Raw genomic sequence first — 26217 nt, forward strand, 5'->3', positions numbered from 1 at the left:
AGCACACCTTAACAATGGTTTTATAAAGGTTTAGTGCGGTGTGGTTGGATGAGTATCTTCGGACAGCCCTCTGCCAACAATCGCCTCCTTGTTCGCATTTGATGTAGATGACCTCCTTAAACCATGTGTAGAAGGGCAGGCATATAGGTGATCCCGAACGTGGGAAGGAGACACCAAGAAGTCCACTTTGCACATTTTTGCTTGCAGAACGGCATCTATCTAAATTATTTTATAAAGGTATGCTACGGAACACTGGGAATGGTAAAGGGGTTGTAGGGACAGTTATCAAGAATCATGGAAGGTGGTTCTAAACGGAAAATCTTTTATTTTTGAGACCTATTATCTACTTGTACCTGTGTTATTCGGGAAGGGGGTTTCTTGTTTGACTGCAATGTTCCAAGGAGGGAGGTTAAAGTGAAGCCATGAGTCTGTTTTCTAAAAATAAGTATGAAGCATAAATATAAATGATCCCAGGAGACGATAAAGACAGCACACACTGTGGAAATCTGCGGCTTTATTCTCTATAAAAGTACAGGTTACATCTTGCAGGGAGAGTTAGGTGTGCGGGCACGCCGGACGACGTCAGTTTCGTGCTTCAGCAGAGCGGTTCTACGGGGCACGCTGGACGACGGTTGTTTCGTGCTTTGGAAGAGCGCTTCTACGGGTCCTGTTGAGGACCCGTAGAAGCGCTCTGCTGAAGCGCGAAACGGCCGTCCGGCGTACCCGCACACACCTCTCCCCACATGCTGTAACCTGTATTTTTACAGAGAATAAAGCCGCACATTTCCACCCTGAGTGCCGTCTTCATATTTTCATGGGAACATTTATAACCGTCTCTTGTGCTGACTGAGCACCACCTTGGACTGCAGGAAATCTTCCGTCGGTTACCAACTTTGGTCTGTGAGTAACATAAGATAAGTGTTTGCAGCTGTGGTGCCCGGCCCCTCTACCCTTTTTTTTAAATATATATATGATATATCCTTGATACAGCCTCATTGTGTGTGACACCCCATCTCTGCACCATCATTAATTTATTCTTTTGATCTCCGCAGTGTTTACCAGCTCATTGGATTGAAGGCTGAAGACTTGCACTGCTCCACCTAACCCCAGCCATGTCTATAATGGACCATAATCCCACCACTGGCGTGGTTACAGTCATTGTGATCCTCATCGCCATAGCCGCTCTTGGTGCCTTAATTCTGGGTTGCTGGTGTTATCTTCGTTTGCAAAAGCTCAGCCAGTCCGAGGATGAGGAAAGCATTGTTGGAGAAGGGGAGACCAAAGAGCCTTTTCTCTTGGTTCAGTATTCTGCTAAAGGGCCTCGGGTGGAGAAGAAAGCCAAGCTGACACCTAATGGCACAGAGACACATAGCTAAGGCACCATATCCCTCCAGCCCACATGTGTGAAGAAAGCAGAACTAATACTGTGAATATAATGACTAGTGTACTGTTCGGATGGTGTATTTCCTCCGTAGCAGCCGGTCTCTAGCTGATACTGCATGCGCGCAGTATGTTCCTACAATCCTCGATTTTCAGACCCCGTGTTACTTGAATGTGCTTCATCCTGCTTCTATGGACAAACCCCCCTGGAATGTGAACGTCCCCCGCCCATTGTACATAACCTACGTTTTTAACGCATCCAACTGATTTAATGTATTAGTGACTATTTTATTATTTTCCATTAACCATGTCTAACCCACTGATGAATCCTTACAGGGGCTTTTCTTAAGGTTCTATACACTACAAACCCATATCCTTTAGGAAGGAAAAAAGGGGTACACCATGGTGTGTTGGCTTTGTTGAATTAGCTTTAAGCTTTATAACTGCAGTGACCCTGCCAGTTCCGGTAGACCTCCAAAAGGAGCCTGAGATCGGGAAAAACGCCTTACGAGAAGTGTGCCGGGAGGCTCCAGGAGAGGACGCGGCAGAAGAGCATTTAGAGATTTTATTTTTTATAATGATGAAACGAGCATTTTGGATTTTCATGGCGATTCCTACATTTGTATGTTTGTCTTCATTGTCATAAATTATTGTACTGATGAATAATGTACAGTGTTTTTACCTAGAACAGTCATTTGTTAGTATGTAGCGCAGAGAGAAGCGTGGTGGCGGATGCCGCGCTGTATTCTGCATGTCACCTTTTCCCTAATGGAGATAATGGTCTAAAGTTGGAGTGAATTTGGTTCTTTTGGTACCAGACGACCATCTTGATAGACTCCATTTATTGCTAGGTAGGTTCGTACCCATCCACTACAGACAATCCAGTCACATGTCACAAGCCCATGGCAAACGTAAATGTCTTCTGTACTGGGAATGAATGGCTGATGCACTAAGGGAGATGTTGCCTTTTTTATATACGTTTATGCTACACAGCAGTCTATGGCTGCCTTCATATTTCTGGATAATCATAAGGAGCTGCCTGATACGGTATTGGCTTGTTGCAAGCTTCTTTTTCTTTTCCTTAGATGTCCATACACCTTAAAGGGAACCTGTCACCAGATTTGGCGGCTATAAGCTGCGGCCACCACAACTGATCCCTTATATACAGCATTCCAGAATACTGTATATAAGAGCCAAGGCCGCGCTGTATAATGTAAAAACACTTTTATAATACTAACTTGGGGGATGGTCCGGTCCGATGGGTGTTGCTGCTCTCCAGTGTGGCACCTCCTCCCTGCTGCGATCTCAGTCATCCTCTTATCCAGTCCCCAGGCTGGCATTGCAGTCCTGCACAGGGGCAATTTTATCTGCCCTACTAAGGGCAGATCAAAGTACTGTAATGCCCAGGTGCGAGGAAAAGTTAGACCGCACACGCATGCTCACTACAATACTCTGATCTGTACTGAGAAGCGCAGGCAAAAGTGCGCTTGCGCAGGACCTGAATGCCGGTCAGTGTGGATGACGTAGACACATCATGCACACGGGCCTCAGAAGAAGGACGCCGAAGAGAGAGGAGGCGTTGGACCGGAGAGCAGCAACACCCATCAAACCAAACTGCCCCCTAGGTGAGCATTATAAAAGTGTTATTTACGTTCTACACAGTGTCCCGGGCTCTTATAGACAGTATTCTGGAATGATGGTTGTTGGCCGCAGCTTATAGTCGCCAAATCTGATGACAGGTTTCCTTTAAAGACTTTACAGGCAGCCGTTGGCATAGGATAGCCCCTTTCAGTTATTGGATGAACTTAGAGGCTTTCACACACATTGTAGTGGAGCATGCAAGACAACTCAGTAATTGAAGGTGGACAGATAGAAATTGCGTCTGTCCACCCCCAACATCCACCTTTAGGCAATCGGTTGCGATCTCTACAATGTTTGACTTTCTTCAGTGATTATAATGCAGACTTTTTTACACTCCATTAACACTGGATGAATTCAGGTTTGGACATTTTTATCTAATGACTGTTTTTAGCTATTTTTCACAACTATATCTGGTTTCTTTTACTTGTAATTTTGATGTACGCATTTCCTTTACATGAAATGTAAAACTTAAATTAAAGTGAAAAATGTTGAGGTGTGACACTGCAACCCAGAAACGAGGGCCCCCGTCATGTATCCCAGTCTTCATTAATGAGGGGTACACAGGAATAAAATGCGCACCACTTAATGAGTTTGGCGGATCTCATCAGTGGAGTGCGCCTTGCCAGAAATGTTGCTCCAGGCCTTAGGAGTTGGCAAACCACCTGACATTTGCATGGAAATGCCAAAAGTTGCAAAATTTTGGTGCAACTTTGCATAGCGCAAAATATTTTGTGACTTAGTGTTTTATGCCGGTTTTCTGGTGTAAGTACTCTGATGAATCTGGGCCAGAGTGTTGCCACAGGGCTGAGTTGCAATGCTGTATACTATGGTAAGAATCTAGCACATGGTCCATCTACTTATCCTCACCCATCCCCTGTAGACTGTGAGCCCTCGCAGGCAGGGTCTTCTCTCCTCCTGTAGAGTGAGAGCCCTCGCAGGCAGGGTCCTCTCTCCTCCTGTAGAGTGTGAGCCCTCGCAGGCAGGGTCTTCTCTCCTCCTGTAGAGTGTGAGCCCTCGCAGGCAGGGTCTTCTCTCCTCCTGTAGAGTGTGAGCCCTCGCAGGCAGGGTCTTCTCTCCTCCTGTAGAGTGTGAGCCCTCGCAGGCAGGGTCTTCTCTCCTCCTGTAGAGTGTGAGCCCGCGCGGGCAGGGTCTTCTCTCCTCCTGTAGACTGTGAGCTCTCGCGGGCAGGGTCCTCTATGCTGTACCAGTCTGTGCCCTGAATTGTTCATGATTGTACATGTCTATGTATGCCCCTTTTTCACATGTCAAGCACCATGGAATAAATGGTGCTATAATAAATAATATTGCCCATTAAACAGCATGGAGAGACTGTCAGGTTCATTCATCACAATGTGTAACTAGTAGATGCTCTCAGCCACATTTAATGTTTTTTTAGACAATTTTTTTGCATTAGACTCATCAGGGGAATTTTTTTTCATAAAAAGGGGGAGGGCTTAACATACGCCAATATATGGCAACGTTTGGAGCAAAATTGAGCTAGATGTAAGCCAATCACCAGACTGGTGTAAAGTGAGATGAGTGTCTAGTCTTAGAGGTTGTCTACTACTTTTACATTGATGGCCTATTGTTAGGATAGGTCATCAATGTCTGATCATCCAGGGTCCGCCACCCTGCACCCCCGCCGGTCAGCTAAAATCGGTGCCATTGGCGGGAGCAAGTGGCCGGAAATGCTCAGTTCTGGAGCTACTCAGTCTTCTAATAATGGCCGCGGCCGGGTACTGCACATCCGCCTTCTATTGATTTGAATGGGAGGTGGATGAGCAGTACTTGGCTGTGGCCACTATCAGCAAGTCTAAAACTGAGCCTGCTGATGCCACTGACAATGATCGGCATGGGTGTTGGACCCTGGCTGAACAGACATTGATGGCCCACGATCAGGGTTCACAGCGTTTTGGATGCATCGTGTTTTCACTGCGTCCAAAACGCTGCGTTGTACAGTACAAGCACCGTGGATCTGATTTATAGAAATCTGCCCACTGTGCTTGGTTTTCCCACAACGTAAACTGACTTGCAGTGTGGCTTCCCGAGTTTCAGCATGTCAATTTATTGCAGCGGAGCTGCGAGTGTTCTCTGCAGGGAGAACAGAGAGAAAGTCCGCAGAGGCCAAAACTCTGATCATGGGCATGGACAGCGGCAGTCTACTGCAGAGTGCATTTGCGGCCCGGCAGCTGACTGAACCCTTATCTTGTGCACAGGCTGCTCCAGTCTCCTGCAGAGTGCATTCGCGGCCCCTGCATCCAGTTTGCAGCATATCTGGATCGTGGGCACATAGCCTAAATATGGATAAAGACATTGCACGGTTTGTATTGAGTAACAACTTGCTAAGCAAAATGTGAGCTGCAATATCGGGGGCAAATGTGGTACTGGTTCTGTGAAAAATGATCCACCTGTAACCGTCAGCTTCAGTTCCCCTTTTATAGAACACGATGAATGAAAATCTTCCTGTTTTAAATGTAAAATATAGACTAGTTTCCTCAGTGATAAATTGTGTTTAAAGCTCCCCAGGGCCTGATGACCCCGTGATCGGTGATGTCTTGTGACTGGTGATGGGTGTGGACCCTCTCACATCTTCATTGTTACTAGTGTCTTGGACTAGTAGAATAAACCTCTTATGCGGAGCTGCCTTATTCCAAATCAATGTGATTATCCACTTCTGTGATGTTGAACCACACAGTTTGGGTTTGTTTTTTTTTTGTAATGATGATTTCTTAATTTAGGGTTTTTTTCTAAAGGTAATGGGATCTGTTAATTGGAAACCGGATATTAAATAGATTTTTCCCAAGATTGAAAATGCCTTTCATAGACAATGAATGGAGTGGAGGTTCAAATGCCTGACCTCGGCTCTACTTGGTGCTGTGCAGAACGCCTTTGTCAGGATTTTTGGGGTTCTTCACAGTCGAACATGCAGTGATTCATATGTTATCCCCTCTCCTAATAGGCCAAGACACTAGTAAGACCATATTCAGACATCTGATTTTTTTTCCATGTACAAGAAAAATGACCAATTTTTCTTAGTGTGTTTTCTGAGTTATCACCATTTTTTCCCCTCACGCATGGAGAAAAATAAAAAGTATGAGGGTTATGGCTTAATAGATTTTCGATCAAGTTTACAACTTTGTGGCGCAGGCACAGCCCAGATCATGCAGCATTTTTAGTAACACGTCTGGTAATACATTTAGCACATTCTATTAGGACTAATGTATTAAATGAACGTTATTCCACAACAGATCTACACCACGAGAGAAATGGCGCAAATGTAAATTGCTTTCTATGACCAATGGTTTTTTTTTCTCCACAATCCATTTTTCAGTGTTTTTTCACAACCGTATTGAGATCTTGTACAAAATGACACTATTAAACCATGAAAAAGTGAAAAAAAAATTTAAGGAAATTTCTGAAAAATCCAGCCCAGTTGATAATTACTGATAATTATTGATTATGGCATCCTCTGATAAAATTGGGCTTTACTTTGATGTGACATGTAGAACGCATCTAAGGCTATGTGCGCACTAGAGCAAAATACCCGCGGATTTGCCGCGGAAATTTCTTGAGAAATGTCTGCAATCTTTGTGCAGACATTTCCCATGAAATTCTATGAGAAAAAAAAAAAAGCTGTGCGCACTGGTGCAGATTTTTCTCAAGAAAGTTTCGGTGCGGAAATTTCTCGAGAAACTTTCTTGAGAAAATGAACATGTCCATTAAATCCGCAGGTATCCCGCGGATTTCTGCAGTACAGCCTGCAAAAATCCGCAGGGAACCACCCGCGGGAAAATCGCGGCAATTCCGCGGCAAATCCGCATGCGGTTTTGCCGCAGATTTTTTCCGGAGTTCAGCAAATCTTCACTCCCAGAAGTTTCTCGAGAAAATCTTCATCTCTAGTGCGCACATAGCCTTACTCTCACTAGTTCTTAGATCTGAATATAATTGTGCCATATGAAGACTGTGCAAAGAAGCCATAACAATAAACTTACATAAAGAACATAAGACTGGTCCATTTCTTCATAAATCTGTGCTCTTCTCCACCTCCTACTGCATGTAAAATAGTCACATAAACAAGAACTAAACCATACAGCTGAAGGGACGTCACACAGGATAAGTGTATGCCGCTATAAATGCCTACAGAATGCTTAGCACTCATCTAAAATTCTGTGGAATTGGGCATCTTCACTCTTGTCTAATGCTACTAGATGTAAATGGGGTTTCTACAGACAACTGTGGCTGGATCAGAGACCCGCCTGTGCTGTTAACCAGTTATATCCTGTTGTCAGTCTAACGACGGACTAAAACGTGTCGGCAGAGTTTGTCATTCCATGCTCCCATTGGCTGACCTATTAAGTTTCACATACAGCTCTACAGTGAGATCAGGAGACCAAACGGTCAGTCATTACATGTCTCACACTGGTAACACACCTTTTCATTTAAAAATAAGCTCTGGAGGCAGATTCTCAGGGACATCTATCTGCCAATAGATCTTAAAAGGAACATATCCCCAAGAAAAAGCAGTCCTATCTGCAAGCAGCATGATATAGAGGTGTTGGAGCTGAGTAGATTAATATATACAGTGCCTACAAGTAGTATTCAACCCCCTGCAGATTTAGCAGGTTTACACATTCGGAATTAACTTGGCATTGTGACATTTGGACTGTAGATCAGCCTGGAAGTGTGAAATGCACTGCAGCAAAAAAGAATATTATTTCTTTTTTAAATTGTGAAAAGTTTATTCAGAGGGTCATTTATTATTCAACCCCTCAAACCACCAGAATTCTGTTTGGTTCCCCTAAAGTATTAAGAAGTATTTCAGGCACAAAGAACAATGAGCTTCACATGTTTGGATTAATTATCTCTTTTTCCAGCCTTTTCTGACTAATTAAGACCCTCCCCAAACTTGTGAACAGCACTCTTACTTGGTCAACATGGGAAAGACAAAGAGGCATTCCAAGGCCATAAAAGACAAGATCGTGGAGGGTCACAAGGCTGGCAAGGGATACAAAACCCTTTCCAAGGAGTTGGGCCTACCTGTCTCCACTGTTGGGAGCATCATCCGGAAGTGGAAGGCTTATGGAACTACTGTTAGCCTTCCACGGCCTGGACAGCCTTTGAAAGTTTCCACCCGTGCCGAGGCCAGGCTTGTCCGAAGAGTCGAGGCTAACCCAAGGACAACAAGGAAGGAGCTCCGGGAAGATCTCATGGCAGTGGGGACATTGGTTTCAGTCAATACCATAAGTAACGTACTCCACCGCAATGGTCTCCGTTCCAGACGAAAAGGGAATAGGGAATAAAAAGGGAATAAAATACTGTGAAATATTTGCAGGTGGTGGTAATTATGCTTTGGTTATTCATATATGATTTTTATTTTTCCTTTTTTCATTTTCTTCCACAAAGTCAGTATAAGATCGGTACGTGAGTACCCTTTAGAATTTAAAGAGGTTGTCCCCTACTTTTACATTGATGTCTTATCTATAGGATATTGATCTGAACAGGAGGCAAGCAGATGTTCAGTAGCCAGCTGTAGCTACTATCAGACGACGAGGCAGCTCCAGAACTGAGCATTTCCTGATGCCTGCTGCTGCCGGCGGCACCGAGAATAGCAGATCAATGGGGGCGCGAGGTGTCGGACCCCAGCCAATCTGACATTGATGGCCTATCCTGTAACTAAGCCATCAATGGAAAAGTAGTGGACAATCTCTTTAAAAGAAAAATACAATTCTTTACCTTGCATAATGTGCAGAAAGTTATGATTCTAGAGAATATCAAATAAAAAATTTGATTTAACTTATACAGTTTAGAAAGTTGTAACATTACAGGTGTAAATAGTATACCCCTTGTGGTCCAAAATTTAAGCAAGTTAATAAATACAATGCATAAATCCCTCTAACAGGGTCACAATCTATGGCCTCAGTCTGTACAGATTGCAATTATGGGGTATCATGACACACAGTTGTCTATGTTGTGATGGATCTGAAGAAGCCACCATCTCCTTATGCAGATTACATAGACGTTAGGCCGGAGTCACACTTGTGAGAGACTAATACAAGTCTTGCATCGCATCATCCGGCACGGCTGCACACTCTCTGGACAGGAGCGTCTCAGCTGTGTAGAAATACATGCAGCCGACCCACTCCTGTCCGGAGAGTGTGCAGCCATGCCGGATGATGCGATGCGAGATACTCGCAAGTGTGACTCTGGCCTTAAAAGGGAGCTCACTTCTCTTTTTTTCCTAGCTCAAATCATACATACAATTGCAGGACTTGTAAGATAGATATGAACACCTTCTAGTTGCTGCTGCGTGCTCAAAGAGGAGCACGCTGTACCAGGTATTCATTAAACCAAACAGGTCAGAAAAATCACTTATTGTTTACTGTAAATCAGGTGTTTGTGTAAAGTATTTTTAAAAACATTTAGATTTTTTTTTTCTTTTCACAAAATTGAATTGTTCACACTCGGGCTTTTTCAGCAGGATCTACCAGTCACTGTAGGTGATGGCGCAGTGCACCCGCCCTTCACAATGAGCATTACACAGGCTCATTAGATGCTTCAATACAAAAAGATTGATTAAAATCCTGGCTATTGTTTTCTTTAAGTATTTTCTTAAAGGGAACCTCACCTGTGGGTCAGTCTGGTCAAATGAGCGTCGCTGGCCCCGATTCGATGCCTCCTTTCTGCTTACAATCGCCACCCTCTTTCCCTGCTTCATGTGGATGATGCGTCACAGTGTCCTCCAATGCACGCGCATTTCAATGCCCTGCACTGGGCATTGAGTGAAGTACTGTAATGTACAGGAGAGGGGAAAGGTCAAAGACCGCCCGAGCATGCGCACTACCATTCTTTGATCTGCCCTCAGCAGGACAGAGAAGTGCACCGTAGTGCAATGGAGGACACGGTGTGGATGACGTGGGACATGTCATCCACACAAAGCAGGGAAAGAGGACCTGTTAACAGGTTATTTGCCACCTCATCCGTTTCTACATTTTGCTGTTCTCAGAGACTCCGATTCCAGGGATGCTTTAAAATTTACTGGGCTGCTTGCTATAGTTTTGATTAAATAAAAAAAAAAAAAAATAATCACAGTTTTATTAGCATAATAGCATAGTATACCTGCTGCCATGTAGTCCTCCATATTCATGCGCTCTGTATAACCCAGCCACTGAAAGGCAGCTTTCTTCCATGCAGGGTAGACAGAAAGCTGTCAATCAGTGGTGGTGGTTGTGGGTATGCAGAGTTCAGCATCCCCCCCCCCCCCCCCCCTTACTGATTTTATGAAAACTACAGGTAGTAACCCAGTAAATGACACCATGCTTCTCTCAGATAGGGTAGCAAAAACCTGGTGACAGATTCCCTTTAAAAAAAAAATGTAAGTTAGATTATAAAAGAAAAACAAAAACTGTGGCCAGTGTAAAAATTGTGAGATTTTTAATTTTGATATGGAAGTTCACCAATTACAAAAGATTGCTGACAAGTGTTTGAGGGCACACTAATAGGATCCAACTTTGCAGCAAAAAAGTCTCTTCTGAACCTGCGGGTTATGGGATCCCACAACCGTCCCAGACCCACCTTCATAATGAAAGCGCGAGATCCCACATATTATCAATATATCTTTACTAGGTGGTAACATCATTAGATCGGTTACTGATTGGTAAGCGAGTGGTAAAGTAGGGGCACTAGTTTACTTAAAAAGCACAAGATCTCGTGCCACCACTTAAAGTTGTGAGACTCTGATTTGCATGCTTGGATCCCACAACTTGGAAGTTTTTGTTAGTGAGTCGGGTCCTTCAGGTCATATTAGGTATACTTTGCACCCATTATCAAAAATGCTGACATTTAGTAATATCATCAGTCCACAGAGGCCTGTTTTCTTAAATAAAAAGGGCAGCAACAGACTGGTGACAGATGCTCAAAGTTTTAGACATGACCTTCAACAGCAATACAAAATGGCAATATGGCCGCCTGTGCAACCCTGGACTAGACTGTAATTCATCCTTTAAAACTGGAGGAAGAGTAAAAAATAAAGTTTTATTCTCTATGCCCCTGCAAAAACTTTATTTACAGTAAGAAAATCTGTATAAATTATTTTCAAAATATTTCTAATAAAAATTTTCAGTCCGTTTTATTGTCTTTATTGAACTTTAAAGTCACGGAGCCTTCTGTGCCGATATCCGACGATCCCTCAGAAGCTTCTGTACCATCGAAGGTTGGCCTGCTTCCATCCTCAAGGTTGCCATGTTTTTCAGTCTCTAACTTTGCTCTGTTTTTTGCTTCTAATGAAACCACCAGAAACTTGAGCAGCGCGTTTTCTGCCAGAAGACTTTCAGAAGCGGCTACCAGCTCTTTGATCTTATCGGCCATGGTTCCTGCCTCCCGGGCCTTCTGCTCATACAGAGCTTGCAGTTGCTCCTTGTGATCCTGCAGAGCTTCATTGTGTTTTTCTAATTTTTGTTTTTGAACTTTAAGGTCTTGAGCGTCTTTTCTAGCTTCTGAAATATGTTCTGCCAGCTGATCCTGAGCCTCATGTAAAACGTCAATTTCTGCTCTGAGTCTGTGGATCTCTCGTTCTAAGTAAGAAACATGATCCTCTTTGTACTTTAGGTAGTGCTCTGGGCAAGAGGCTGGTGGATCTGTGCCAGTGGACGGCAGGGTGGCATATTTTAGTAGGAATCTCAGAAGGTTCGGAATAGTGATCGGCTCATCCTCAGGATACTTCACACTGTGGTCTTTCCTGTAGATATAGAAGGGTATGGTCATAATGAGATGGTAATTACAGGAGAACCATCATAGTACACAACATACTAGACCATTAGCATCATTGATAAGTAAAAATCATGTATAGTCTGTAAGCCCCAATAGGAATATGGAGTATGATGGCACTATCAAAAGCAAGCATTATATATATTATATATACACACACAGTATATATCCTGAAAAGTCCAAACTAGTCAATAATGGCATGAAACATCACAATTAAAATAGGACAAAACACACCAAAATTCATATGGATAATTGTCTGCTATCAGTGGACTTCTTTACACGTCGACATGACCGATTTTCCACTGTAGATATTTCACATGCACGCGGAGCATTTGGTGAGGTTTTCTTACCTCAGTGTAAGAAAAACCAGGAGTGGAATAATTAAATACATGTGTAAACGTGGTTGTAGACTATTTTTTCTTTTTCCTGCAGCATGTGCATTGTTTTTGCAAGTCCCCACTTAGAAGAATGCACCAAACTGACCATATGTGAAAACCCTTAAGCCCCCCGTGCACTTTAAACTAATGTTGGCTGGTCTCACTGTTATCGATGGGTTCGGCTGATTACCTAATGTGTTTGGGGTGTACTGGCAAGACTGACGGTCAGGAGAGATGTTGATCAAGCATGGCCAGTTTTGGTCTGCGGATCGTACTGTTGTCCCAAAGATAAACCACCGGCCTACATATCAGCCGGCTGCTTTCTCAGATAACAGAGGAGCGCTCTATCAAACGAGTTTATGGGGCAGTTGGCAGTGATGGCCATTTGCTGAACGACTGGATGACAGCCATCTAATTCCTATGGCCAGCTTTACATCACCACTGGGTCTTGTAAATTCTAAATTAATTGTTCATGAATTTTGTGACAAAGTCTAGATTGTCCTCGCGCTCCTAGTTCTGATTCCCTTCCTGTTAAAATATGTAAAAAGCTCTGTGGTCTGATCTGTAAAAAAAACTAATCCACACAAAACGTGGGCAGAGATGCAGAAATTAAAACCTGCATCGTTACAATTCAGGTCTGAATCTGCACCCCACTGAATGTCGAGAGGCGAAATTCACAGCCAAATCCATAGGTTACACATGGAGGTTCTGCTTTGGATTTGTGACCAAATACACAGATATTCTGCCTTACGACCCAATGCTATAAAAGATCTTAGGTCATGCTATCAAGGTTGGAAATTTAGGGAAAACCCGCACATTAGGTTTTTCAGGGTCACAGAGACGGAGTTCAAATCAATCTGCGCAGATATTAATGAATCAGACAATGAAGCACGTTCACTGTTTGAGTAGAAGTTCACTTCTGACCCGTGTATTAAAACCTTGTGATTATACAATTTGACTGGTTGTCAAAACAATTCTATAGTCCTGTATCTTCAGGGGATCGTTTCTCAGCACATCATGGCTTTCACATGTATACAAATTACCTTTTAGGTTTCTTTTAAAGGCACAATAAAAGTTAACAGCAAAAGTAAAGTCGGTCAACAATTCCAGAGGTAAGGAAGCTTTAAAAGCGGACGTACCCTTAAAATATAACTATCTATATGTGCCATTTTGCAAATGAATAGAGCGCAGCTCCCTCACTCTCAATGTCAGAATAAGTAGTAGACCACTACCCTCATCTGATATGACACCTGTATGTGACATCAAACTGCTTACAGAGGACAGTATATATATGACAGGTACATATTATACAGGAATACACCATTACATAAAGTATTCTGTTACGAAGAGGTGCCCAATGGGGTTTACATTGGGGATGATTGTCTCCATCACCATGAACCATACATAATATAAGTCTGTGTATGTCAGTAATCCAGCAGGAGAATGGACTGCTTGTTGGTGCAGAACACTGTGGTACCTACAGAAATAAACTTTATTTGCATAGGATGTGGAGGAGATATAGCTGTATGCATCTCTCAGCTGTGAAACCAGCAAACATGTTCTGCTTGTGTATTTATAGTATAGAGGAACTAGAAGTGCAATGTTTTCCAGTAATATCAGTATAGTGATTTGCAGAAATGCCCTCTACCCACTTTGCTTCCTCTTTATCAGACACCCCAACAAGTATGAAAGAAGCCCCGTGACCCTGAAGTCAGAGGGCATCAGGTACACAATGTGTATCAAAACAGTTTGCAAGTTCCTCTTATTACTTTTTTTAATCTCCATCTTCTTGCAAAAAAAAAAAAAAACAAACAAAAAAAACAACAACAACAACAACAACAACAACAACCGTGTGTTCTGAGAAGTGCGGCACAAAATTATGTTAAGGTCTGCTCAAATATTAGAGGGTTTTATTATATCTACCAATGAAAAATATTAAACACAACTGAAAAAGCCTGTCCATCAAGATGGAGCAGATAGTGGTAAACTGCGGCTTACATGTGCCCTAATATGTAATGAATGCACCAACAAGAGCTGACAATCTACAAGGATGAATTAGCATCAGTTACGGCCGACATTAAGCTGTGACCTCGAGCGTTCTCCATGAAAGACTGGAGCTGCCGGCAGATCAGAAATCGTCAAAGACCGACCGGAGCGGCGCTGATAGAAGAGGAAGACAACAGCAGGCAAGTATAAGATAGGGGCAGGGAACTTACAGTAATAGTAGCAGTAAAAAAAAAAAAAAAAAAAAAAAAAAAACCCATGGAGAAACAACATAGTGTATGAAAACCTTTATGTTGGATATAATTCAATAAATCCCCCACAGGTTGTGATTGACATCCCCTCTTCTGTGACTGTAATAAAATTGGCCACTGAACACTAAATTAGCATGTGAGGTGCATACTGTAATGTCAGACCTCACCGGGTGCTTTTAAGTAGCAGAACCATAATGTGATCCTATAGTGTATCACAGGTTACTAGAAATGAAACACCTCGGTTACTTACCGGTAGCTGGTTTTTCCAGAACCCATGACAGCACCACGTGATTATATGGGTGCTGTCATGGGTGAGGGGAAAACACCTCGGTTACTTACCGGTAGCCGGTTTTTCCAGAACCCATGACAGCACCCATATAAATCACGTGGTGCTGTCATGGGTGAAGGGAAAACACACAGTAATACCTTGATTTACGAGTTTAATTTGTTCTGTATCTGAGCTCTTAACTCAATTTGCTCTTATGTCAAGTTAAATTTCACCATTAAAATTAATGGAAATACTATTAATTCATTCCAGTCTCTACTTATGACCCCTCATTCCAGTATATCACCCACCAAACTGGTACATGGCCCCCTCATCTTGGTATACATGAGATGCCATCCTGGTATATAATCCCCATCCTGGAACATGACCCCCCCCCCCCAATCTTGGAATATGTAATCATCCATCATGGTACATTTCCCCCCGTCTTGGTATAATATGATCCACCATCCTGGTATATATGATCCACCATCCTGGTACATGGCCCTCCATCCTGGTATATATAATCTCCATCCTGTTACATGACCCCCCCATCTTGGAATATATGTTCCCTAAACTTAGTACATGCCCCCCCCCCCCAAATAAAACAAAAACAAAACAAAAACCTATTCTACCCACCTTTCCTCTGGTTCCCCGCAACCCGGCATCCTCATTTCATGCAGTCAGCTGATCAGCATGTAAGAGCGCTGCGGGGGATTGGAGGAAAGATGAGTATAAGCTGCTCATAACTCACATTTCTCCTCGCATCATGAAGCAAAAAGATAGAGCTAAAGCTTGTATGTTGTAATATCTGTAAATTGGTGCACTCTTAAGTCAAGGTATTACTGCATCAATTATTCAACATTCTCATCAGAAGAAATAAAGCAATTGTGTGGTAAGGGGTCCAAAAATATCATACCACTTACCTATGCTGGGGGAAGAACATAATGGTGGGGACACGGTCCACCATAAACTCCCAAGGGAGATCATTCTGTGCAATATTTATTCTGGAAGGAAAGTGAAGGAAAAGATTATCACCAGTAGAATCCAGCACTTAGATAATATTAAAGGCTGCAGACAGTCTCTTAGGGATTTAATTATGGTTTTTCTTCATTCTTTTGACCAAATAAATGTGGGTTTAATTGTGAATTTACATAAGGACGTGTTGCCGAGCTTTACGTGTGTATTCTGGGGGAGCGATCATAAGGAAAGTGGCTCAGTAACTTTGATCAGATGCAATCACATTGAGACGACTGTTGGATACCAGATTGTCCAGACAGTGGCATGCAGCTATTTTCTGACATAACACTGGGCACATAGTGGTAATTCTGCGGTTAGAGAAGCTCCTACATTTGGTAAATAGGTATTTTAATTGCTCTAACAACTATGCGGGTGTTATTACACTTTGGGTGTAAATGTGTCCTGAAAAGCAGCATTTTGTAACCAACACTGCGCGAGTTACTACAATGTAACACTGGTGTCAGCCAGACTGCAATGAATGATAACCAAGAATAGTCTGCCCTGCAAACACCCAAGGTGGTACATGGGCGTCATGTAGCAGGAACTCCCAAACGGGTGATAAGCGTACAAACTGTCTTCTATAGTCTGTCTCTGAACAGCAGCTCTGGAGCTCAAACTGCCGATACTACAAGTGTCCAACCGTGGAAACTAAAAGAAGTAGGTTTATTTGTGTATTAGGGTATGTGCGCACGTTGCGTACTAGCCCAGCACCGTAAAAGGTGCGCTTCAGAGCGCAGCTGAAAAGCTCCGTTCTGAAGCGCATGGTGCCGGCGAGAACGTGCGCTCTGCCTGCAGCTCCTGCCATAGACAGAGCAGGAGCTGCCGGCAAAGCGCACGGAAGAAGTGACATGTCACTTCTTTTTGCGCAGCGCTTCGGCAGTAGCCGAAGCGCTGCGCTCTGAGACGCCACGTGCGCACGGCCCCTGCACAATCTCTATAGACTGTTTTTTTAACATGCGTCCTGAACGTTTTTTTAACACAAAAATGGATCCAGTGCAAATGCGTTTTCATTTCAATGCATTTGCAATGGACTCGCGTTAACATGCGTTCACCTGCGTTTGCGTGCGTTATAGTGAGGATCCAGCGACTTTCAGCTTAACATTTTTCAAAAACACTACTTGTAGCGTTTTTGAGCTGCGTCCAAATACTGCAAGTCGCTGGATCCTGACTATACTGCACGCAAATGCATGCTCCCTCACCCTCGGCTCCCTCACCCTCGGCTCCCTTTTGCCCCCAGCTGCGTCTGAATTTCCAGTCTGTCACGTTCAGTTCCCCTCACTCCCGATCACATGACTCCAATGCCCGCCCATAAACTTCAAGTGACAGGATCCTGTAAAATAACACATGCGTTTCTCTTTGCAAAAACAGGACCCGCTTTTGCAGCAAAAAAAACGTTCATGAGGCATGTTAAAAAAAAACCTAAGGCTGCTTTCGCACATCAGTTTTTTGGCATCAGGCACAATCCGGCGAAAACTGATGCGACGGATCCGGCGAAAAAACGGATCAGTAGAATCAGTTTTTTTCCATCAGTTCCTTCAGTTGTTTGACAGATCCGGTGTGATACTAAGCATGCTCAGTTCAAAAAAACAGATCCGGAGGCCGAATCCGTTTTTTTGCCGCATTACGCCGGATCCGGCGTCCATAGGCTTCCATTACAAAACATGCCGTACGGCGCCGGATCCGGCACGATCCGTTTTTTTTTGCCAGACACAAAAACGTTCACTTCAACATTTCATCCGGCTGCCGGACAAGTAAACGGCAAAAAACGGATAAAACGCAAGGCCATCCGGCACAATCCGGCGCTAATGAAAGTCTATGGGGGAAAAAACGGATCCAGCGGCAACAGACGCTGGATCCATTTTTTCGTGTTTTTGCCGGATTGTGCCTGATGGCAAAAAACTGATGTGTGAAAGCAGCCTTATCTGGGTAGACAGCACTTCCAAGTTATGGTCACATGAGCTTATGATAAATTGTCCATTTTTAATCTAGAAAACAGACTTTTTAGCCATATAGTCACCAGTATAGCATCCATCTGTTTATTTTTAGGTCAATAATTAAAATTATACAAAGCAAAAAAAGCTTCCTATGTCAAGAATTGTAATGTATCTCTTAAAAACAGACAGACAATGTCCATATTGCATACCTATTTTATTATTTTCTTTTTTTTTTTTTTTTTTTTTAACACCCATTGAAATGTAGGAGAGTCTCATCCAAAAATCATTAATATTTGTGTATATAACTTGTTGCTGAAGCCCCATCTGGGCCTTGTTTAGTTTTCTCCAATATATAAATACACTTCATTATTTTATCATTCACTTAGTTTCGATTTTTTTTTTGTTCCATAGTGTAGCAAACTAACAATAGCAAATCACAGCAATATTCACCCTCCCCAGGTCCAGAGTTTCCTCTCTGCTGATTGGCTCACATGAATCGCGCACAGAACTACAGCCGATCACTGGGCTCAACAGCTTGTGCCATCTGCATAGCCAGAGCCACTGAGCCTAGTGATTGGCTGCAGAGGTCACGTGTGCTATTTAAAGGGAACCTGTCATCAGAAATTTCGCCCAAAAGCTAAAAGATTCCCCCTCTGCAGCTCCTGGGCTGCATTCTAGGAAGGTCCCTGTTATTATTGTGCCCCATGTGAGACCAAAATAAAGCCTTTATAAAGTTCTACCTTTTTGTATGCAGCTTCTGTAAATCCGACACGGGGGCGGGCTCTCTGCCGTCCGTTATTCTGCCTCCTGGTCCTGTATGCCGCCCCCATCGCTCCTTTCCATATCTGATGCACCGCCCACTGCTCCAGCCATCCCCGCGCATGCCCAGTGCCAGTCTCACAGGACTGAGCACTGTGACTGCTGGTGATGTGTGCGCAGGCAAGTGATTATGGACGGGGCTGTGACTGTTATCAGCAAGTACCCGGCCATAATCTCTTGAGCGCGCAAACCTCTCCAGCGTCACACTGAGCTCAGTGTAGATGCTAGACTGTATGGGCTGCTTCCAGGGATGACGTCCCTTTGTCATGTGATAGTATTTCGAACACGCCCCTATCACATGACAAAGGGACGTCATCCCTGGAAGCAGCCCATACAGTCTAGCATCTACACTGAGCTCAGTGTGACGCTGGAGAGGTTTGCGCGCTCAAGAGATTATGGCCGGGTACTTGCTGATAACAGTCACAGCCCCGTCCATAATCACTTGCCTGCGCACACGTCACCAGCGGTCACACTGCTCAGTCCTGTGAGACTGGCACTGGGCATGCGCGGGGATGGCTGGAGCAGTGGGCGGTGCATCAGATATGGAAAGGAGCGATGGGGGCGGCATACAGGACCAGGAGGCAGAATAACGGACGGCAGAGAGCCCGCCCCCGTGTCGGATTTACAGAAGCTGCATACAAAAAGGTAGAACTTTATAAAGGCTTTATTTTGGTCTCACATGGGGCACAATAATAACAGGGACCTTCCTAGAATGCAGCCCAGGAGCTGCAGAGGGGGAATCTTTTAGCTTTTGGGCGAAATTTCTGATGACAGGTTCCCTTTAAGCCTGAAAACACCCCTAAAACCTGACAACAAAGTGCTAGACCCGGCGAGAGCGAATATTGCGGGGATTGTTATTTTAAATTTGCAATTCTATGGATTAGTAATATTTTTAAAACGGACAACCCCTTTAATAAGCAATTACTAATATCTCTGATATTGATGACAAGAATCAGTTCATGCAAATACTTTGAAACTTAGTTTTGATAATTAAGGATTAGTTGTGGCCTATACAACTAGTCTTACCTATGAGAACCCCCCAGGCTTCATGTTTGTGAACAGGTTTAGACATGAAAGCCGTTTAGCTGCTATAGATGACAAGGATAGTCATTGGCATTTGCAATTTTCCATAACTTGGTGCAACAACCAGGCTACTAAAATAAACATCACAAAGACGTGACTGGTGATAAGTTGCTGATGTCCGGTCATTGGTATACCCCACCAATGCCAAGAATAGGGCACTGGTTCCCAATCAACATCACTCAATTCAATTCATGGTCTTTGGGATGGACGGCCGTCTTTTCTATAAATAGGGGACTCTATAGCCCTGTTCCCAGGATGGGTGAGGGCACCAGTGATTAATTTATGACCTATTTTGTAGTTATGGTGGTCCAGCTTCTTTAAATGGCCCATCTCCTTGAAAACACCACCATTGTCATTGCCAGACAGTGATTATGAGATAGTAGTATCTTACCTAGCTACAATGAGACTGTCTGTAGCCAATAGCTGCGTGAGTCGGATAAAAATATGATTCAGGCTGGCACAAAAACCACACCAGGTTGTATAGAACAGCAGCAACACATCCTGCCAGAGAGACAAATTGTGGTTATAAATGGTGTCAGGACTCTCGATGCATACAGATTCGACTGCACAGACTACAAAGACATCACTTCAAAGTCTACAAAATCATTTTTGAATGTAGCCGGCTTCTGGTTGGTCAGTTTTCTACATCACATACACTGCCCAATGTAGAAGACTGGCACGATTGTAATCCCACCAACCACCAGCGGACAATGCTCCATTCATGAGCTCATCGCTGGAACCGGAATGTGTGAATGGCCCATTGAGCCGGGCGGCCCAGAAACACCGGCTGCAGTCTGCCGGGAGCTGCAGTAAAGTCAGGCTATTATGTCAGGATGGCAGAAGATAAGCCCGGCATTCTGCTCATACATTCTGTGTATACAAGTCATTGCACAGACACAACAAACCTTTCCGCTGTCCAGAACAACATGACGAAAAGTAGCAGTCGTAACCTCAGTGATTAGGTGTGATCGTAACGCGCTCAACCCCGGGTCACTGACCAGATGCCTCCGCAGCGGACTGTAAACTTTGCTGAAGTTCTGGATAAAAACCTCTGAAAAATTAGATTATTGGGGTCATTATAATGTTGCACAGGTTATTTAAAAGCACTAGAAATGTCACTATTATACTGGAATGTCACATTCAGTTTTTGATGCTGGTGCCTAAACCAGATGTGAATTCAGAAAGAACAAACATTATAGAAAGTCCGTCCTTCATATTTCCCATTCTTTTTGTACCCATTTCTGGCTTTGGCTCACTGATACTCAGAATTACTGGTTTTGGATTAAACGGAACAAAGTGTATTAAAAGTTGCACACCTCAAAGAAGCACTCCAATAATTTCTTTAGTAGCTACTAGTGATGGGCGAATAATAAAATATTCAAGTTCAGAGTATTCGTACTGAATACCTAGTATTATTACTGTGTTCGTCACCAATTAAGAACAAATAGTACTAGGTATTTGGTGCGAATAATCCGAATATTTTGCTATTTGCCCATCACACTTGTTAAAATGTGTCTGTAGTGTAAGGCTACCTTGCACATGTTCAGGATTTACAGTAGAAAAATCTACTGCAAATACCGATCTGTTGGCAGGAAAAAAAAACATGCATAAAATAATGTCTTTTGTGTGTTTTTTTTTTTGCATGTGTTCATTAAATGGGTGAAAAAAACAAAAACAAAAAAAACGCTTCAAAAATGCAGAAAGAATTGACATGCTGCTGATTTGAATCTTCAAGGAAAAATAATGATGATAATCCAGCTTCACCATAGCATGCGAGTGCTGTGATCCGGAGCACGGACAGCATATCCGCCTCAAGTTGAAGGAAGAAAGTGGTTGGTCTTCACGGAAAAGCAAATCTTTATTAGGTGTACATACAGACCGGTGGCAGAATCAGAACAGCAACACCCAATAAAAGATTTGTTGGACTAACTACGGTCTACTAAGGAAAAAAAAAATCAGAAATCTCACTTTGCTGATACAGTAAAATGTTGCGTTTATCGAGCCAAAAAAACGACATGTGAACATAGCCTATGAGCGGTGATCTACTCACTGATCGCTTGATGTCGACCCTATTGTAGCTATAAGACTCCTCACTGGCAGCCAAATTGGTTTGTCAGTCTCCGCAAGGAGAAATGTTTTCCCCTTAGAACCCACTATAGCTTCTCATACTGCCAGATCAGATCTCATACTTTGCACTAATGAGAGGCAATCCCCCCGAAACACCGCGTCTGCAAACTGAGGTCCTGATCTGGCATAAATCCTAAGTCGTATGACAAGGCTCGTTAAAGGGTCACTTGACTAAAGGGTACTTTACACGCTGCGATATCGGTACCAATATCGCTAGCGAGCGTACCCGCCCCCGTCGGTTGTGCGTCACGGGTAAATCGCTGCCCGTGGCGCACAACATCGCTAACATCCGTCACACGGACTTACCTTTCCTGCGACGTCGCTCTGGCTGGCGATCCGCCTCCTTTCTAATGGGGCAGTTCGTGTAGTGTCACATGGCAGCCGTCCAATAGCAGAGGAGGGGCGGAGATGAGCGGCCGGAACATCCCGCCCACCTCCTTCCTTCCTCATTGCTGGCGGATGCAGGTAAGGAGATGGTCGTCGTTCCTGCGGTGTCACACGTAGCAATGTGTGCTGCCGCAGGAACGACGAACAACATCGTACCTGCAGCAGCAACGATATTTGGAAAAGGAGCGACGTATCAACGAGCAACGATTTTTCACGTTTTTTGCGCTCGTTGATCGTCGCTCCTTGGTGTCACATGCTGCGATATCGCTAACAGTGCCGGATGTGCGTCACCAACGACGTGACCCCGACGATATATCGTTAGCGATGTCGCAGCGTGTAAAGCACACTTTAGGATTGCTACTTCCAATAGGTGGCACTAGACTTTGTCTCCTTCCTTCCTGGAGAGACAATTTGAATATTTCCCAGAGGAATATTGCAGCTATAAGACTTCTCACTGGCAGCCAGATTGGTTTGTCAGGTCTCTGTAAGAAAAAAAGATTACCCCTTAGACCCCACTCTCCAGTGACGTTCTGCTCATCCTGCAACTTCTGTTCCAGCTTTCGGATGACACTAGGCATTATGTGTGAGCCGTAACTGGCTTTTACGATTTAAGTATATGGAGCGTCAGAACAGGGCTTTATAGATTAATGCCTTTGTCAGACGTGTTTTTTGTGTATGACTGCTGTGCTTTTCAGAGACCTATATATATATTTTTTTTTTTTTAAGTAAAAAATAAAAAGTACTAATAAATATATACACACACAGTATATATACACATACATACATACATACATACATAGCCTTGCGGAAGTATTCAGCCCCATTGAATTTTTCAACCTTTTTCCACATTTCAGGCTTCAAACATAAAGATAAAAATTTTATTGTTACGGTGAAGAATCAACATCAAGTGGGACACAATTGTGAAGTTGAACGATATTTTTTGCTTATTTTAAACTTTTTTAAAAAATAAATAACAGAAAATTGGGGCGTGCAATATTATTCGTCCCCTTTACCTTCAGTGCAGCAAAATCACTCCAGACGTTCATTGAGGATCTCTGAATGATCCAATGTTGTCCTAAATAACTGATGATGATAAATATAATCCACCCGTGTGTAATCAAGTCTCCGTATAAATGCACCTGCTCTGTGATAGTCTCAGTGTTCTGTTTAACCCCTTCAGCCCCCGGGCACTTTCCGTTTTTGTTTTTTGCTCCCCTTCTTCCGAGAGGCGTAACTTTTTTATTTTTCCATCAATCTTGCCATATGAGGGCTTGTTTTTTGCGGGACGAGTTGTACTTTTAAATGAAACCATAAGTTTTACCATATAGTGTACTGGAAAACGGCAAAAAAATTCCAAGTGCGGAAAAATTGCAAAAAAAGTGGGATTGTACAATAGTTTTTGGGATATTTTATTCACCGTGTTCACTATATGGTAAAACTGATGTGTGGGTATGATGCCTCAGGTCGGTGCGAGTTTATAGACATCAAACATGTATAGGTTTACTTGTATCTAAGGGGTTAAAAAAAATTCACAAGCTTGTCCGAAAAACGTGGCGCACGTTTTGCGCCATTTTCCAAAACCCGTAGCGTTCTCATTTTTCAGGATCTGAGACTCAGTGATGGCTTATTTTTTGCGTCTTGACCTGACGTTCTTAACGGTACCATTTTTGCGCAGATGCTACGTTTTGATCGCCTGTTATTGCATTTTGCGCAAAATTTGCGGCGACCAAAAATTGTAATTTTGGCGTTTGGAATTTTTTTGCCGCTACGCCGTTTACTGATCAGATTCATTGATTTTATATTTTGATAGATCGGGCATTTCTGAACGCGGCGATACCAAATATGTGTGTATTTTTTATTTTTTTAACCCTTTAATTTTCAATGGGGTGATAGGGGGGTGATTTGAACTTTTAGGCTTTTTTATTTTTTTTTAATTTTTTAAAACTTTTTTTTTTACTTTTTTTTTTTATTTTACTAGTCCCCCTAGGGGGCTATTGCGATCAGCAATCCGATCGCTTTGCACAATCTGCAGATTTCAGCTACAGAGCTGAGAACTGCAGATTTGCTGCTTCACTTTCAATGCCGGCTGTATTCCGGCATTGAGAGGAAGTGACTCATGTTAGCCACAGGCGTCATCACATGACCCTGTGCTACCATGGCAACCGCCGAAAGTCACGTGATCATGTCACGTGACTTCCGGCGGGGGCGGGGTAAGTCACTGTAATGGCGGCGCCCATATACATATCGCTGCCAAGACTTTGGCAGCGAAATGTAAGGGGTTAATGGCCGCGGGTGGAAGCGATTCCACCCGCGGCTAGCAGGCACACATATCAGCTGTTGATAACAGCTGATATGTGCGCCGATCGCCGCCGCCCGCCGGCGGCAGGGGGCGGGGCTTACCGGAACACGATCCATGACGTATCTAGTACGTCATGGGTCGTTAAGGGGTTAAAGCACAGAGCATCATGAAGACCAAGGAAAACAACAGGCAGGTCCGTGATACTGTTGTGGAGAAGTTTACAGCCAAATTTGGTTACAAAAAGATTTCCAAAACTTTAAACATCCCAAGAAGCACTGTGCAAGCGATCATATTGAAATGGAAGGAGTATCATATCACTGCAAATCTACCAAGACCCGGACGTCCATCCAAACTTTCATCTCAAACAAGGAGAAGACTGATCACAAATGCAGCCAAGAGGCCCATGATCACTCTGGATGAACTGCAGAGATCAACAGCTGAGGTGGGAGAGTCTGTCCATAGGACAACAATCAGTCGTACACTGCACAAATCTGGCCTTTATGAAAGAATGGCAAGAAGAAAGCCATTTCTCAAGATATCCATAAAAAGTGTTGTTTAAAGTTTGCCACAAGCCACCAAACATGTGGAAGAACGTGCTCTGATCAGATGAAACCAAAATCAAACTTTTTGGGCACAATGCTAAATGAAATGTTTGGCATAAAAGCAACACAGCTCATCACCCTGAACACGCCATCCCCACTGTCAAACATGGTGGTGGCAGCATCATGGTTTGGGCCTGCTTTTCTTCAGCAGGGACAGGGAAGATGGTTAAAATTGATGGGAAGATGGATGGAGCCAAATACAGGACCATTCTTGAATAAAACCTGTCGGAGTCTGCAAAAGACCTGAGACTGGGACGGAGATTTGTCCTTCAACAATACAATCATCCAAAATGTAAAGCCAAATCTACAATGTCACATCAATGGCACCGCAGAGCATGTGCACCTTTTTCGGCCCAGTATAGGATGTTCTGAAAGTTTTTTGGTGTTGGGGCAGTGCCCTGAACTTTTCTCCTTTTTCGCATCTACAATGGAATGGTTCACAAATAAACGTATCCAGGTGTTAGAATGTCCAAGTCACAGTCCAGACCTGAATCCAATCGAGAATCTGTGGAAAGAGCTGAAAACTGCTGCTCACAAACGCTCTCCATCCAACCTCACTCAGCTCCAGCTGTTTGCAAAGGAAGAATGGGCAAGAATTTCAGTTTCTCGATGTGCAAAACTGATAGACACATACCCCAAGCGACTGCAGCTGTAATCACAGCAAAAAGGGGGTGCTACAAAGTATTAACTTAAAGGGGATGAATAATATTGCACGCCCCATTTTTCAGTTTATTATTTTTTATAAAAGTTTAATATAAGCAATAAATTTTGTTCAGCTTCACAATTGTGTCAACTTGTCGTTGATTCTTCGCCATAACAAGAACAGTTTTTATCTTTATCTTTGAAGCCTGAAATGTGGGAAAAGGTAGGGAGAGGGAAAAGGGTAGGGAGAGGGAGAATTTATATATATATATATATATATATATATATATATATATATATATATATATATATATATATATATATATATATATATATATATATATATATATATATATATATATATATATATATATATATATATATATATATAAATATATTACACACACGCATCTATATTTAGATGTAAACTGTTGCAGCTCGTACGGAAATAAAAAAAAAAAAAAAAAAACACTACACCCAACACTTGACTGAGGCCTTAGGGTATGTGCACACACTGCGGAATTGGTGCAAAAAATTTCTGCTCCAAATGTGCACCTTGTGGTAGAAAAACGCACTAAACACCTCATGTGGTTTTGGTGCAGTTTTTGATGCATTTTTGCAGTGGC

At 43.1% G+C, this 26217-nt stretch overlaps 2 protein-coding genes across 2 annotated transcripts in view; one reads left to right on the forward strand and one right to left on the reverse strand.

Moving 5' to 3' along the window:
• Nucleotides 1–4455, forward strand: part of SNN (stannin) — a 42837-nt gene extending 38382 nt beyond the window's left edge. Inside the window, exon 2 of the mRNA XM_075317928.1 lies at nucleotides 1053–4455. Coding sequence (XP_075174043.1) covers nucleotides 1113–1376 — 264 coding nt within the window. The 5' untranslated portion in view covers nucleotides 1053–1112 and the 3' untranslated portion in view covers nucleotides 1377–4455. The remainder of the gene's footprint in view (nucleotides 1–1052) is intronic.
• Nucleotides 4456–11032: 6577 nt separating this feature from the next.
• The window catches only part of TXNDC11 (thioredoxin domain containing 11), a 64145-nt gene continuing 48960 nt past the window's right edge, over nucleotides 11033–26217 (reverse strand). The window contains exons 9-12 of the mRNA XM_075317929.1: nucleotides 20440–20585; nucleotides 19926–20035; nucleotides 15605–15685; nucleotides 11033–11755 (exon numbers count right to left, since the gene is read on the reverse strand). Coding sequence (XP_075174044.1) covers nucleotides 11137–11755; nucleotides 15605–15685; nucleotides 19926–20035; nucleotides 20440–20585 — 956 coding nt within the window. The 3' untranslated portion in view covers nucleotides 11033–11136. The remainder of the gene's footprint in view (nucleotides 11756–15604; nucleotides 15686–19925; nucleotides 20036–20439; nucleotides 20586–26217) is intronic.

Source organism: Anomaloglossus baeobatrachus, chromosome 7 (genome assembly GCF_048569485.1).
Source record: "Anomaloglossus baeobatrachus isolate aAnoBae1 chromosome 7, aAnoBae1.hap1, whole genome shotgun sequence".
Lineage (NCBI taxonomy): Eukaryota > Metazoa > Chordata > Amphibia > Anura > Aromobatidae > Anomaloglossus > Anomaloglossus baeobatrachus.